We start from the raw sequence: 17,358 nt of genomic DNA on the forward strand, positions 1-17,358 counted from the left end.
CTCATGTAATTTGCTTTCTAAGGGCGCGGCTTAAAGAATGACACAGAGCACAACTGCGGTTACCATAATTAGCACATGTAGCTAGCCTAAAAGGAAGTGTGCAAAACCACCTGAAAAATTTACAATTGTCATCATGCATTTTATAGCACCTTCACACAAAAATTAGTATAGGTAATCACACACATTTGAGTGCAATTTTGGCTGTTACGAGTACAATTATTCCATAATTGCACGAAAATGCGTGTGATTGCCTACTAATCACATAGTGACCACCCTTCGTGGTTTGTAGTACACATCTATCCAGATCTATGTGGCCATTAACTTCTACCAGGTGATTGCATCATCTTACATCATTTGTTGTTGCACTTAAAAGGCTTCGCATGTCAGCAATTCTAATTGGCTACCCAAAATGTCTACATATGTTGCACTTAAAAGGCTTCTATTGTCAGCTTATTTGATTGGCTATTCATTATATCACTTTCTTGTTGCACTTAAAAGGCTTCTGTTATTCTGCTATTTTATTGGCTACTTTACAGTGCAATTACAGAAACAAGGCCGTGCGATTTGGGATTAATTGCACTCCTACTATTGGGACTAATGTATGGCAAATTAAACCACTATGTGATTACACATGTAATTACACCATACAGAGGACACATGAATACCAAATAGTTTTCACAACAATAATGTAAGAATTGTACAACAATGACTGTGATATAACTACTACGAAAATCTTCTCCAGTGGCCCGCCATAGTAGCAAGTCTCACACGACGGCATGTATATTCATCTAAAAACAATGGGAGTAACGAGTAAGTGCAATAACGACAAGTTGGTATGACTCCATTTGTAGAATCCAGATGAGTGGGTGTGGCTCCAGTATGTCTAAACAGTTAACAAACATTCCTGTTATAAATATGTGCTAGAGTTGCAATAATTATAATAGTATAGTATTTAAATACAACAATACATAGTCTCCATTGCATCACTATCAACACTAAGTGGAGGATATTGCTGCATCTCTAGTATGTACGCTCCATCAGTACAACCTGTCTTAATGGCTACCAGTATAGAAAGACAACCTCTCTTGAAAAGCCAATTCCAAATTAAGAATTTATACACTGCTACCTGCTTATTGAGTGAATGTGACAAGTTTCACCATAATTTATGACTGGATCTACGAAAACCATTCTTATCGCCCAAGACAAGAAGTTTAATTTTTTCTCACAAACACAAAGCTTAATGAATGCCCTATCAAGTTTCACTTCCACAGACGACCAGAGTAAAGTGGTCTGCTTTTGCTGGCTGCTTTTTTAAAGCACAGTGTCGAGCTGTACAAGTGGTTTGGGGTCTTGATGAAACCCTGGCCAACGAGGAGATGGCTGTGTGTGGTTGTACAGCTCCGTGGTGCTGGACAATGACCTGTGCTGTAAATTTCATTTCATTTTAGCCAGTTCTGGGGTCTGAATAGCCCATAACTTGGCCTAATTCATCCCAATATGTTTCTTTTCAATTTTTGAACACCATCTTGCCCGCCTTCCAGGGCTCCCGCCTCCCACCCTTCTGGAGCTCGCCTGATACAGACAACTTCGGTTTAAAAACTATCTAAAATGGCAGGAAACTTAGCTGTTGGCTACTTCTTTGGTGGATGATCAGGAAGGTAAGAAATTGTTGTGAAACGTGTGAAAATGTGGTATGCGTAGCTACCACCATTGGCCAGCTACAACACTTTGAATATTTAAAACCAGTGTTTCTCGGTACTTTTAAATGGGCGATAAGACCGGTTTTCCCAGAGACAGTCACATTTATGGAAGTGATCTGATCTTGTATATTCTTTCAGTGGATGAGATCCACTTGGTCAGGACAAAATGTGACCCAAATTGTCCTGGATAATCCATAATCAACCCACTTATGACCCAGTGGCACAATGGATGTGTGGACACATTGCATACAAGACATGCTACGTACCGTTTTAGCATTTCAAGTCACCACATTATGCACGGACCAGTCAACAATGCTTCATAGTGCCCATCAGTAAACCTGAAGAAGAAAGTTACAAAAAATAAAAATGCACATAAGTACAGCGAGACCTCATTAATAGGGCCAGCTCTGGGACCATTAAAAAATTGGCCTGAATAACAAGGTGGCCTTATTAATGAGGTCATAAAGTACTGTTTATCTATATTTGGAACCTTCTATAGGTGGCCAATATAATGAAGTGGTCTTATTAAAGAGGTGGCCACTAAGTGAGGTTTCACTGTACATACGGTTAACAATGGTGAACAATATTATTGGTTAACAAGATACGCTGAAACCTTACTCTTGTGGCAGATTGCTCTGTACACAAAATGACACATTCAGCGATTGTATTTAGGTGGACGATAAAGTTACATATTATGACTTAAATACTCATGATGTGTCACTGCTAGGCAGTATCTGATATGGCTACCATATACACAGCACTGCCGAAGCACAACATCGCACTCGCTTGCACACACAATTTTGCTTAAGATTTTTAAAATTGATAATTAAGGGGCATGGTAACTGTTTTGCTTACAAGACTGTGGCAGCTGTTCCCCTTCTGTACAAGTGGCCACCAACTGTGGATGAAAGCCAGGCATTAGATATTTGGTATTTCATGTGTTGATAGGGCTTCTGGTAGTCTCAAATCTCACCACAGTTTAACTCAGGCAGTGTTGTGATCACCACTAAACCACTGGAATGCTGTGTTATGTTCGTCTTATGCTTGGCTACTAAGGGATACTCTGAAAAATATAATATCCTATGGATAATGACTTCATCACTTTTGCTTATAAGGACCAAAAATGAAAACTTTTTCACGTTGGACTGACAGGCAACTGCCTATGTCTGAAGCAGTGCCTTTGGTGCTCTGACAGATTGGCTGCCACCTTGCTGCCAGCACTTACTGTCTCATATGCTGTTCACACTAAAACCATCTCTATAGCCAGTTAGAACAGCATGCTTCTTACCATTTTAAGGCCGCAAAATGCAGCCACCTCTTTAATAAGCTAGGTCAGAAAATTTTGTCCCTACGGCCTGAATAATGACCAGTTTCCACTGTACTATTAGTGATTAGTGATCATGGAGGATTATTTATTAAGATACTTAGATATACAAGCGCTACAACTTCTAAATATAGCAGTAAAATTTTTATCCTGGTCCAATAGAGTGATAACTTTTACGTCAAAAAATTACATTAAAATGTGTAACCGCAGGCAAAAAGTGGGGCAAATTCAATTGTGGGGCACCTTCAAGAGGCTGTAACTTGGCTTCTGGTGCTCCATTCAGCATGCAACTTACTCAGGACATAAAAGAGAAGTTGGGAAACATAATGAAAAACATCACTTGGGAATCAGGTTGGTTTAAAAAGTAGCTAGCTAGCATAATAATATAAATCAATAATAAATGCTCAAACAGTGGGCACAGAGGCAAACCCTGCCCAATTTTGTGATGAAGGAATTGTCAGGTTGGTTTTACCCAGGTTAAAAGGATAAAACAGCTGTTTTTGGGCTCAACTCGAGAAAGTCATTGTCACTAAACAACACTTCAGTAAGAAAGAATGAACAATAATGAACCATTGTATGTCAATTTGTCAATATGAACATTGTGGGAATCTTCTATTGCACTTTTCAGAAGTGTCAAAATCCTTGTGCCCACGCATTTTTTTCCATTTATCAGCCATATCTCGCCCAGCACGGATCAAACAAACCTGCACTAAGCTTCCTTAAATATCTGTTATACTACTCTCTTCCTTGTTCCTGACAACGTGGTTTCATTTAGAAAGACAGTCTCAACAAACCTCAGGCAAAGTAATCTCGTGCCCCAATGGCATGCATATATTTTCTGCCCCGCAGAAGTAATTATGTAATGACTATGACGTCAGGTGTTACCACTCTATCTCTAATAATCGTGAGAGACTCTACTGTACAAACCGAGGTACAAACACATGTTTTATCAGTGTATGCACTAATCGCCTTTTTACAATTAAGTTTTACAACACAAATACATATATAGTTTGACTCACCAATTGTGTCTCAGTGGCACTAAATTCCTTCAACACGAAAAGACAAGCAAAGAGACAACAGCCTCTCAAAGATCACAGCCTATCCAGGTACACTTATTTAGTAGTAATACAAATTTTAAAGGCGTTTATTTCTAACAGGACATACTGTAATTACTCGCCCCTCTGTTGTCTCTGTACATACTTACCATTTCTCTAATCAAGACACACGGTAGTGTGTCTTGATTAGAGAAATGATTAGCTCTGTGCTTCCTCGATGAAACAAGACGATTTTTGCTGTGGACGTGCCCTCCAACTGCAGCACTCCACATTCCAAATTTGAGAAAAATCGCTTCGCGCGTTCCCGCGATATGGGACTTCAAAAATTGGCTCAGTTTCTTGGTTTTCCTTTTTTTTTCTTATTTTTCTTTTTCTTGTCGCACACTTACAAAAACTGCTATAAAACGCGAAAGCCATATCCGATTGCCTTGAAATTTGGCACACAGAAGGGGGATATAAAGGCGCATCTCGGTACCAACTTTGGCTGGAATACAATAAACAGGCAAAGAGTTATGAGCGATTATTCACGAAAAATAACACCAATATTTTGTCACGCCTACAGGATAAACCGCGTATGGGAAGAAGCTGAAAATCGGTGGGTGAATAGGTTAACTATTGAACCTCAAACCTTTTGTGGTTTGAAAGAAATCGACCTAAAAAAAACAGGAAGATACAACGAAAAATCCAACAGTTTGCCACTCCTACCAGATAAACCGCTTGGGGTAATGCTTTGAAAATCGTTGTACAGATGGAGTAATCATCTTAGAAAGGATCATCAATGGTGTAGAAGAATCAGACTTAAAGCCACGGAGTTATAACACGAAATCCAACTTGGTGCAGCAAGTGCGAGATCGAGATACTCTAATAGAGCAGTCACCCTGAAGAGAATTCAAGAGATCAGCTAGAAACAAGAAACCTGTATAGAGATCAGCTACATACAAGTCACCCTGTAGAGAGATCAGCTAGAAGAAGTTACCTTGTAGGGAGTTCATGCAACTATGGAAAGAGATAGTTCAGCTAGAAGAAATCACCTTGTAGAGTTCAGCTACAAAGAAACCACCATGTAGAGAGTTCAGCTACAAACAAATCGCCCTGTGGAGAGATCAATAGAAGAAGTTACCTTGCAGAGAGTTCAGCTACAAAGAAACCATCATGTAGAGAGTTCAGCTACAAACAAATCTCCCTGTAGAGAGATTAGCTAGAAGAAGTTACCTTGTAGAGAGTTCAGCTACAAAGAAACCATCATGTAGAGAGTTCAGCTGCAAACAAATCACCTGTACAGAATTCAACTACAAACAAATCACCCTGTAGAGAGGTCAGCTAGAAGAAATTACCTTGTAGATAGTTCAGCTACAGAGAAACCACCATGTAGAGAGTTCAGCTGAAAGAAATCACCCTGTAGAAAATTCAGCCACAAACAAATTGCCCTGTAGAAAGATCAGTTAGAAGAAGTTACCTTTTAGAGAGTTAAGCTACAAAGAAACCATTCTGTAAAGAGCTCAGCTGCAAACAAATCACCTGTACAGAATTCAGCTACAAACAAACCACCCTGTAGAGAGATCAGCTAGAAGAAGTTTCCTTGTAGATTGTTCAGCTACAACAAATCACCCTGTAGAGAGATCAGCTAGAAGAAGTTACCTTGTAGAGAGTTCAGCTACTAAGAAACCACCATGTGGAGAGTTCAGCTACAAACAAATCTCCCTGTAGAGAGATCAGCTAGAAGAAGTTACCTTGTAGAGAGTTCAGCTTCAAACAAATCACCATGTAGAAAGATCAGCTAGAAGAAGTTTCCTTGTAGATTGTTCAGCTACAACAAATCACCCTGTAGAGAGATCAGCTAGAAGAAGTTACCTTGTAGAGAGTTCAGCTACTAAGAAACCACCATGTAGAGAGCTCAGCTACAAACTAGTGACCTTGTAGAGACATCAGCTAGAAGAAGTTACCTTGTAGAGAGTTCAGCTACAAAAAAACCATTCTTTAAAGAGCTCAGCTGCAAACAAATCACCTGTACAGAATTCAGCTACAAACAAATCACCCTGTAGAAAGATCAGCTAGAAAAAGTTACCTTGTAGAGAGTTCAGTTACAAAGAAACCATCATGTAGAGAATTCAGCTACAAACTAGTGACCCTGTACAGACATCAGCTAGAAGAAGTTACCTTGTAGAGAGTTCATCTACAAAGAAACCATTATTTAAAGAGCTCAGCTGCAAACAAATCACCTATACAGAATTCAGCTACAAACAAATCACCATGTAGAGAGATCAGCTAGAAGAAGTTATCTTGTAGATAGTTCAGCTACAAACAAATCACCCTGTAGAGAGATCAGCTAGAAGAAGGTAACTTGTAGAGAGTTCAGCTACAAAGAAACCATCATTTAGAGAGTTCAGCTACAAACTAGTGACCTTGTATAGACATCAGCTAGAAAAGTTACCTTGTAGAGAGTTCAGCTACAAAGCAACCATTCTGTAAAGAGCTCAGCTGCAAACAAATCACCTGTACAGAATTCAACTACAAACAAATCACCCTGTAGAGAGGTCAGCTAGAGGAAATTACCTTGTAGATAGTTCTGCTGCAAAGAAACCACCATGTAGAGAGTTCAGCTGAAAGAAATCACCCTGTAGAAAATTCAGCCACAAACAAATTGCCCTGTAGAAAGATCAGTTAGAAGAAGTTACCTTTTAGAGAGTTCAGCTACAAACAAATCACCCTGTAGAGAGATCAGCTAGAAGATGTTATCTTGTAGATTGTTCAGCTACAAATAATTCACCCTGTAGAGAGAGCATCTAGAAGAAGTCACCTTGTAGAGTGTTCAGTTACAAAGAAACCACCATGGAGATTTCTGTAATCAATATGTATTATATATATATATAATTTGTACATATACTGATAAAATATTTAAAGTATATCTACTTCATCTTTTCTTCTTCCTGTGATAAAAAAAGATAGGTTAAAAAAGTCCCAAAGCTGGCCATAAGCCGGCTTTGGGGTATACAAATGTGACCCGGTCTGCGAAAAGGGCTCTTATAGCCTTTCCAATTGCATATATATGGTAACCCATAACTTGACTGGTGAATATAGTACAAGCGTACAATTTAGTCACTCAACAACCCTAACCTGGCAGTAGCTGTGGGTGTAATTACATGGTGATAGCTTTATTAGATTAGGAGTTATGATTAGCCAAACATGGATAATTGGAAAGGCTATAAGAGCCCTTTTCGCAGACCGGGTCACAAATACAAAATGAAATGAAATCTAATCCAAAACAGCCAAGCTGTAAAAAAAGTGTGTGGCCCTCAAAAGGCTATGGTGAAAAAAGATGTGAAATCCAAGGTGGCGGCCAAGAAATGGCTGTGATGGTAGGTTAATGGTAAAAATTTTAATAATGACAATTCAGGTGAATTTTGTGCCAAGACCAAGCGGCACAAAAATTCACCTGAATTGTCATTAAAATTTTACCATTAACCTACCATCACAGCCATTTCTTGGCCGCCACCTTGGATTTAACATCTTTTTTCATCATAGCCTTTTTAAAGGCCGCACACTTTTTTTACAACTTGGCTGTTTTGGATTAGATATTCTTATTTCATTTCACAAGAGTTCCTATTTATATGGGCAAGGGCGTGGTTTCTCCGCTTGAATTAGTCAATGCCTGAAGTAGATCGAGATACTCTAATAGAGCAGTCAATCACTCTAATAGAACAGTCATGTTTCTACAAGTACTGTATTTTTATATTGTAAAGTTTGTAAGTAGCTAGTAATTTAAACTATACAATCCAGTGTTAGGAAGAAGGTGTAACTATGCTGTAATATTGATTGCTGTGTTACAGCGCTCTACTACTGTATCTTGATGCAGTACAAGATGAAAGGCAAAGTGTTATTAAGGGTTTACTAGTTAAAATGGGTGTTAGTTGACTGCAGTTGCATGCCACTAAAATTACAGTTGTATTTTAATATTCTGTCACTGTAATCTGGGATTTCTGTTAAAACCATGGAAACTCACCTATTGTTATCAACAGTGCATGCTTATTCTAACAAAAAGAATTGAAATCGCATCCAAAAACAGCTTGTAGCTGTAAAAAAAGTGCGCGTCCAAGTAAAGCAGAGTTAACTGCGACAAAAGTAATGATATAATAATGCAGCCATGTGCGAGGTGTGCAAGTTGTAAAATCAAGACACACAGTAGTGTGTCGTGCGGCCCAAGAAGCCGGCGCGTTACACCCGTGAGTATATTGACAGGAAGAAAGAAAACGCAATTTTCGCACCTCCTAGTTCTGTGCTTCCTTGATGAAACAAGACGATTTTTGCTGTGGATATGCCCTCCAACTGCAGCACTCCACATTCCAAATTTGAGCGAAATCGCTTCGCACGTTCCCGAGATATGCGACTTCAAAAATTGGCTCAGTTTCTTCGTTTGTTTTTTCTTCTTATTTTTCTTTTTCTTGTCGCACACTTACAAAAACTGCTATAAAACGCGAACTCCATATCCGATTGCCTTGAAATTTGGCACACAGAAGGGGGGGTATAAAGGCGCATCTCGGTACCAACTTTGGCTGGAATACGATAAACAGGCAAAGAGTTATGAGCGATTATTCACGAAAAATAACACCAATATGTTGTCACGCCTACAGGGTAAACCGCGTATGGGAAGAAGCTGAAAATCGGTGAGTGAATAAGTTAACTATTGAACCTCAAACCTTTTGTGGTTTGAAAGAAATCGAGCTAAAAAACAAGAAGATACAACGAAAAAACCAACAGCGTGTAACAATTATGCAATCGAGATTAGCTAATAAAAAAAACCACTGCTTGCCACGCCTACAAGATAAACCGCTTGGGGTAATGCTTTGAAAATCGTTGTACAGATGGAGTAATCATCTTAGAAAGGCTCATCAATGGTGTAGAAGAATCAGATTTAAAGCCACGGAGTTATAACACGAAATCCAACTTGGTGCAGCAAGTGCGAGATCGAGATACTCTAATAGAGCAGTCATCCTAATAGAGCAGTCACCCTGAAGAGAATTCAAGAGATCAGCTAGAAACAAGAAACCTGTATAGAGATCAGCTACACACAAGTCACCCTGTAGAGAGATCAGCTAGAAGAAGTTACCTTGTAGAGAGTTCAGCTACAAAGAAACCATTCTGTTTAGAGCTCAGCTGCAAACAAATCACCTGTACAGAATTCAACTACAAACAAATCACCCTGCATGTAGAGAGGTCAGCTAGAAGAAATTACCTTGTACATAGTTCAGCTATGAAGAAACCACCAAGTAGAGTGTTCAGCTACAAAGAAATCACCTTGTATAAAATTCTCCCACAAACAAATTGTCCTGTAGAAAGATTAGTTAGAAGAAGTTACCTTTTAGAGAGTTCAGCTACAAAGAAACCATTCTGTAAAGAGCTCAGCTGCAAACAAATCATCTGTACAGAATTCAGCTACAAACAAATCACCCTGTAGAGAGATCAGCTAGAAGAAGTTACCTTGTGGATCGTTCATCTACAAACAAATCACCCTGTAGAAAGATCAGCTAGAAGAAATTACCTTGTAGAGAGTTCAGCTACAAAGAAACCACCATGTAGAGAGTTCAGCTGCAAAGAAATCAACCTGTAGAAAATTCTGCCAGAAACAAATTGCCCTGTAGAAAGATCAGTTATAAGAAGTTACCTTTTAGAGAGTTCAGCTACAAAGAAACCATTCTGTAAAGAGCTCAGCTGCAAACAAATCACCTGTACAGAATTCAGCTACGAACAGATCATCCTGTAGAGAGATCAGCTAGAAGAAGTTTTGTTCAGCTACAAACAAATCTCCCTGTAGAGAGATCAGCTAGAAGAAATTACCTTGTAGAGAGTTCAGCTACAAAGAAACCATTATTTAAAGAGCTCAGCTGCAAACAAATCACCTATACAGAATTCAGCTACAAACAAATCTCCCTGTAGAGAGATCAGCTAGAAGAAGTTACCTTGTATATAGTTCAGCTACAAACAAATCTCCCTGTAGAGAGATCAGCTAGAAGAAATTACCTTGTAGAGAGTTCAGCTACAAAGAAACCATCATTTCGAAAGTTCAGCTTCAAACAAATCTCCCTGTAGAGAGATCAGCTAGAAAAAGTTACCTTGTAGAGAGTGAAGCTACAAACAAATCATCCTATTGAAAGATCAGCTAGAAGAAGTCACCTTGTAGAAAGTTCAGTTACAAAGAAACTACCATGTAGAGAGTTCAGCTACAAACTAGCCACCTTGTAGAGACATCAGCTATAAAAGTTACCTTGTAGAGAGTTCAGCTACAAACAAATCTCCCTGTAGAGAGATCAGCTAGAGGAAATTACCTTGTAGAGAGTTCAGCTACAAAGAAACCATTCTGTAAAGAGCTCAGCTGCAAACAAATCACCTGTACAGAATTCAGCTTCAAACAAATCACCCTGTAGAGAGATCAGCTAGAAGATATTACCTTGTAGATAGTTCAGCTACAAACAAATTACCTTGTAGAAAGATCAGTTAGAAGAAGTTACCTTTTAGAGAGTTCAGCTACAAAGAAACCATTCTGTAAAGAGCTCAGCTGCAAACAAATCACCTGTACAGAATTCAGCTACAAACAAATCACCTGTAGAGAGTTCAGCTACAAATAAATCCCTCTGTAGAGAGATCAGCTAGAAGAAGTTACCTTGTAGAGAGTGAAGCTACAAACAAATCACCCTATTGAAAGATCAGCTAGAAGAATTCACCTTGTAGAAAGTTCAGTTACAAAAAGAAACCACCATGTAGAGAGTTCAGCTACAAACTAGTCACCCTGTAGAGACATCAGCTAGAAAAGTTACCTTGTAGAGAGTTCAGCTACAAAGAAACCATTCTGTAAAGAGCTCAGCTGCAAACAAATCACCTGTACAGAATTCAGCTACAAACAAATCACCCTGTGGAGAGATCAGCTAGAAGAAATTACCTTGTAGATAGTTCAGCTACAAACAAATCACCCTGTAGAAAGATCAGTTAGAAGAAGTTACTTTGTAGAGAGTTCAGCTACAAAGCAACCATTCTGTAAAGAGCTCAGCTGCAAACAAATCACCTGTACAGAATTCAGCTACAAACAAATCGCCCTGTAGAGAGATCAGCTAGAAGAAGTTACCTTGTAGATAGTTCAGCTACAAACAAATCTCCCTGTAGAGAGATCAGCTAGAAGAAATTACCTTGTAGAGAGTTCAGCTACAAAGAAACCATCATGTAGAGAGTTCAGCTGCAAACAAATTACCACTGCCCAAATTTCAAGGCAATAGCTCTTTCCAATCTGAAGTGATCAATTGTCAAAGTTGGAAAATTGGATGTGTGGAAGGCCCCTTTTCGCAAATCCGGTATTATATGTGACCAGATTTACGAAAAAGGGTCTTCCACACGCATCAAATTCTATGAACTTGAATGACCATACTTTTTTGCTCAAAGAAGATACTAACCTGAAATTTTTTTCATGTATTACCCTATGTTGTTACTCATCACTGTCCAAATTTCAAGGCAATACTATTTTCCTATCTTACATTATGATCTGCCAAAGTTCGTAAATTGGATGTGTGTGGAAGACCCCTTTTCGCAAATCCAGTCACATATATATAATTTGTACATTTACTGATAAAATATTTAAAGTACATCTACTTCATCTTTTCTTCTTCCTGTAGTAAAAAAAAAACATAGGTTTAAAAAGTTCCAAAGCTGGCCATAGGTCGGCTTTGGGGTATACAAATACAAAAAGAAATGAAATCTAATCCAAAACAGCCAAGCTGTAAAAAAGTGTGCGGCCCTCAGAAAGGCTATGGTGAAAAAAGATGTGAAATCCAAGGTGGAGGCCAAGAAATGGCTGTGATGGTAGGTTAATGGTAAAAATTTTAATAACGACAATTCAGGTGAATTTTTGTGCCTCTTCACAAAATTTACCTGAATTGTCATTATTAAAATTTTTACCATTAACCTACCATCACAGCCATTTCTTGGCTGCCACCTTCGATTTCACATCTTTTTTCACCATAGCCTTTCTGAGGGCCGCACACTTTTTTTACAGCTTGGCTGTTTTGGATTAGATTAATATTATCTAATCAGATAATACAATATTATTGTTAAAGTGTTAATGAGAACTATGTGATGCTGCTAGTTTTTAAGTGTGTGAGTATCTTCATAAATGCCATACAAATTTGATTCTCAATAAAGCAATGTGTATAGATTCTCTGATAGCAATAAATAGTTTGAGTTTGGCTGCCTTTCCAATGCTGCACATGGCCGCATTATGATATCATTACTTTTTGTTGCAGTTAACTCTGCTTTACTTGGATGCATACTTTTTTACAGCTACAAGCTGTTTTTGGATGGGATTAAAATAACACTGAATATTGCTAAAGATTAATAAGTTATATGCTTGGCAATGTACTGGTTTATAAAATTTATTGTTACAAGGAAAACATATTAAGTATTTTTGTCAAACTAATAGACGACATTGATGGATTAATGAACGTATCAACGTTTCCTGGTGAAGATGTCACTTGGATGTGTAGTGTCCAGTCTACCACAGACCTAACCTTCACATGGTATATTAATGGTGTCATGGTCTCCTCTGAGATGGGAACAGCCTCTGGCCAAACCATCAGTAACAGTTACACTCTGACAAATATTAACTACACTGATTCCAACTCTGTAGTGATGTGTAGAGCTGCTGGTAACTCAGTCACAGTGAAGAGTAATAATGTTACACTAGCAGGTAGACTATGTTACTTCTGTCTATTCTATCACATGTACATTAGTTCTCATATATAAAGGGACACAGGAATGGGTCATAGTCATAAGTGTGTTTTAAAAAAAGGAACTGAGTTCGGTAGATATTATATAAAGCTCAATAGATAGACTACATCCTGATAACATATTGGGTGTTAGGTAGAGTTGCAACGATACGTTATTTGGGAATATTGTTATGTAGTCTCCATTGTATCACAATACAGTGATATATCACATGATACAAAGTGAAGTATACACATAAGTGTTTTGTTTCATTTTTTGGAAATAATGAAACTCTTTCTTTTCCAAAATGCTTAAGTGTAAAAACCAGCTTTGATTCATGATAATGTCAGCCATTAAAATGTGGTAATATTTCTTATGTCCATACACCTTGATTATATCACAATACACGATATATCAATTTAGTATTGATATGTATCATGGCCTCAACGTATGATCGATATGTGATATATCAATATATTTGTTGCATCTTCATTGTTAGCTATTTTATGCTACACTGTATATTATTTATATTTTTGAGTGATTGGAACTCCCCAACTGTGTTATTTCATTTGTCTCCATTACAGTGTTATCTCCAGTGATAGTATCCATAACATCATCTCCAGTATTACTGCAATTTGGTAACATGACAACTTTAAATTGTTCAGCCATGGGTGGGCCAAGGCTGAACCTGACATGGCAGAGAAATGGAGAGAATGCTACTATGGGAATTATAGGAGATCAGACGGTTACTCATACTATTTTGTTAGCTGGTAATGATGATATTGGAGACTACACATGTCGTGCCACTATTAATTCAATACAGGTTGAAGAATCTGTTACAGTAATAGGTAAATTCTCTATCAAATTACTGAATTATGTACATATCCTTAAGGCAATCTTTAGCTCTGTTAGGAGCTAAATATTGCCTAACATACATTATTGGTTAAATGCTTTTCTATGTCTAGTTGCTCCATATAATGTGAAGATCAGTGATTCTGGTGGAGCTACTATTGTTACCAATTCTACAACTGTGAATAATGGAGATTCCTTAGTATTTGATTGTACTGCTGCTGGGGGTCCTGCTAACATGTATTGCTGGTTCAAGGATAACATGTTATTTGATAATGAAGTAAACATCACTAGTGTTGAGGTTACTGATGGAGGACTGTATGAGTGTAGAGTCAGTAATGATGCTGGGAATAGTACAGCAAGTGTTACCATTAATGGTGGGTATAGTTTACTGTGTCTGAGATGTGATGTTTTGTTATTTGTTGATCTATAGTTGCTCCACGATTTGTTGTTATCCCACAAGATGTGAAAGTAATAGTTGGCACCCAAGTGATGTTGTCTTGTTCTGCTGATGGCTTCCCTGTACCAACTATTTCATGGTTGTACAATGACATGATTATAACTGATGGAATAACATTAGATATGAACACCACTGTTTCTAGTAGCACATTATCATTGTACAGTGTACAGCTGAATAATACAGGAGATTATGTGTGTCAGATCACAAGTACTGTAGTAACAATGTCACTGAATAGTACAGCAACTGTTAATGGTGTTGTTGGTAAGTTGATGTGTGTACATGGTCTGTGTACATAGGTGTGAATGTAATCACACATTAAATATTTTTCAAGAGTGATACATTGTATGCTTGATCAATTGGAACTAGTCATTTGTAACAATTGACAGGGGCTGATCTAGGATTTTTAGAAGGGGGTTTCCAGTGGTAGTAGGACTCAGATGTGGGGGTTGATGTTGACAAGGTTTTAATTTTACAATGCTTGAAATGTAATGAAATTTACTGTTTGAACCTACTATTTTACAGAGTTTTTGATCTATGCTCACTAGCGTTTAATATGTCATGTTTTCACCAATAGTTATGTAGTTAGCTATGATAGATTGGTCTGCTGAATCTTTATGATTATCTTTAAGTGTTTAGCTAGCTTTAAAGCTAGTCATGATCAACTATTTGTTTCTTCATAGCTACTTGGTATTTCTACTTCATTATCATTATTACAGTCACCTTCTATCGGGCTTTCTATATCCTCTTCTATTTGCTGTGTAGTCTTGGAAGGTTTACTGCTATGTCAATAACAGAACAGCACTCTAACTTAACAAAACAGTACTCTAGCTAAGTTGGGGAAGGGGGGGGGGGGGGGGGGGGGGCAAAGTCATATGGGGTGGTTAACATTCAGGAAGTATATAAAATAATTAATAGCACCTTATCACAATAGTAACTGCAAATCACAATATTAGGGCTTATAAGGTTGAGATTGAATTTGAGAACGATTTCAGTGCATGAATGCAGTATTCCTCAATGACTGTCATTGAGTACTGCACAAGCAGATACCAATAAATGAAAGACCTTTGAAATGTCCGCATAAATTTGTAACGATACATCTCTAATTGCAGATAGGCTTGCATCCAAAATTGCAGAACTAGAATATTGTTTAATGTTTCAACCGAATGTTCTATTATAGTAGATGACTGTTCTATTAGAGAATCTCGATCTTTTGTTCTCAAAAATACTTGTGATCTTTGAGTTTTACTGCAAGAATAGTGAAAGTATCAGTTAGCAGATGAGTATTGGTGAGTATGATTCATGTGTTATGTCCTATGGGTTTATAGTTGTAGTTAAGGAAGAATCAGTACAATACTAGTTGCCTAAGGGCTGGACAGCTGTTCTGAAATAAGCCAGCCCCACAGGGGTTTCTGGAAACCCCAGAAATACTGCCCCTGATGAATACATAATATGTCAAGCATATAGGCTGGTTTTTTGTTTTTTTTTCTTCATCTCATCATCCCAAAAACCAGCCTTTATCCTTGACATATTATATAGTAGTTTGTAGGATTCATTGTTACAAAGGAACTCATTCTAGCTCTTATTGATCACAATTTATTTTGTTCAAACAATTAGACAACATTGTTGGATTAATGAACATGTCAGCATTTCCTGGTGAAGATGTCACTTGGATGTGTAGTGTCCAGTCTACCACAGACCTAACCTTCACATGGTACATTAATGGTACTATGGTCTCCTCTGAGATGGGAACAGCCTCCGGACAAATCATCAGTAACAGCTACACTCTGACTAATATTAACTACACTGAATCTGTAGTGATGTGTAGAGCTGCTGGCAACTCATTCACAGTGGAGAGTGATAATGTTACACTAACAAGTAAGTTAACCAAGATAATTTCTTTGTCTATAAACATGGAGGGGCTGTTACACTTTTCATTGTGTATGAAATGCATGTGAATTTCTTCACAATGAATGCACCTCATTTGGGTAGTATGAGTGGGCCTTTCTAGTGGTTGGTTTTTGTTACCTCCATATACAGTAGTTATTTTAATAACAGCAATGTACTGTTAGTCCGTATACATCACTGTGTGACCAGATATCATTCAGGTCACATTCTTGTGGCAGTGTTAACCACATCTTAGAATATTAAGTTTAATTGTGGTATATGTTTTCCTTGTGCAGTTCTTCAACCAAACATCACTGATATCATGTTTGTTCCACCATCATCTGGCTCTTCACTATTACTCAATATTAATGACAGTCTGTCAATGACTTGTATTGCTAGTGGTGGTCCTCGGATCATGACCATGTGGCAGTTTGATAATGGTTCATCAACTGGAGCTATTGATTCATTATTGTCAACAGTAGCCACTGGTAGTAACAGTGTAACTTATACCATCTCATCCTCATCAACCAGTGATACTGGTACTTATTACTGTGTAGCTACCATTGATGGAATGGAGGACACCTCTGATATGTACACCTTGTTTGGTAAGACTGTACATGTTAAGTATGAGCAAAGAGTAGCCCTGGTATGCAAAATTCCTTATGCACACACACACACACACACACACACACACACACACACACACACACACACACACACACACACACACACACACACACACACACACACACACATGTGCACGCATGCACACATACAATACAAACACACACACTTCTGCTTGTCTGACCAGCTCGGTAAACCCTCAAAAGGGTGAAGAGACTAAGGAGAATAGCAGGGACCTGAGTCATGGACCTGGTATGCTGAATCTAAAATTTTCCTCCCTGCACTAAAACATGATGTAATTGTAATATCAGTGCTGGCCTCTACTACACAGTGAGCACTACCATTAGCCACACCAATAACAAGTACACACTATGCATACACTTAACATGCTGATTGGTATGGAAACACCCGGGGGCAGTGTGCATTTGGCATATTTGAGCAGTGCACACCCCTGGGGTGCAATCACCACTTACCATGTATTTAGTATGTGTGCATACAAAATAGACATGACTATATGTTTTCCTAGCTATACACACCACCCTTCCACCACATCTAGCTCTATTGCCTACTTTATTCTAGTTCTAACCACAATAACATTTTCCACAAAGCCATAACGTGTACGCAATAACATCAAACAAGCAAACACTCATGCAAATATCTACCACATAACATTGCACCATTGCCATAAATATGCATAACAGCACAAAACACAAATAACAT

At 38.1% G+C, this 17,358-nt stretch overlaps 1 protein-coding gene across 1 annotated transcript in view; it reads left to right on the forward strand.

The window, feature by feature from the left end:
• Positions 1-17,358, forward strand: part of LOC136260371 (serine-rich adhesin for platelets-like) — a 67,430-nt gene that overhangs the window by 38,321 nt on the left and 11,751 nt on the right. Inside the window, exons 13-18 of the mRNA XM_066054115.1 lie at positions 12,538-12,804; positions 13,406-13,669; positions 13,787-14,047; positions 14,104-14,391; positions 15,745-16,005; positions 16,311-16,619. Of these exons, the coding sequence (XP_065910187.1) occupies positions 12,538-12,804; positions 13,406-13,669; positions 13,787-14,047; positions 14,104-14,391; positions 15,745-16,005; positions 16,311-16,619 (1,650 nt within the window). The remainder of the gene's footprint in view (positions 1-12,537; positions 12,805-13,405; positions 13,670-13,786; positions 14,048-14,103; positions 14,392-15,744; positions 16,006-16,310; positions 16,620-17,358) is intronic.

This window comes from Dysidea avara, chromosome 1 (genome assembly GCF_963678975.1).
Source record: "Dysidea avara chromosome 1, odDysAvar1.4, whole genome shotgun sequence".
NCBI lineage: Eukaryota > Metazoa > Porifera > Demospongiae > Dictyoceratida > Dysideidae > Dysidea > Dysidea avara.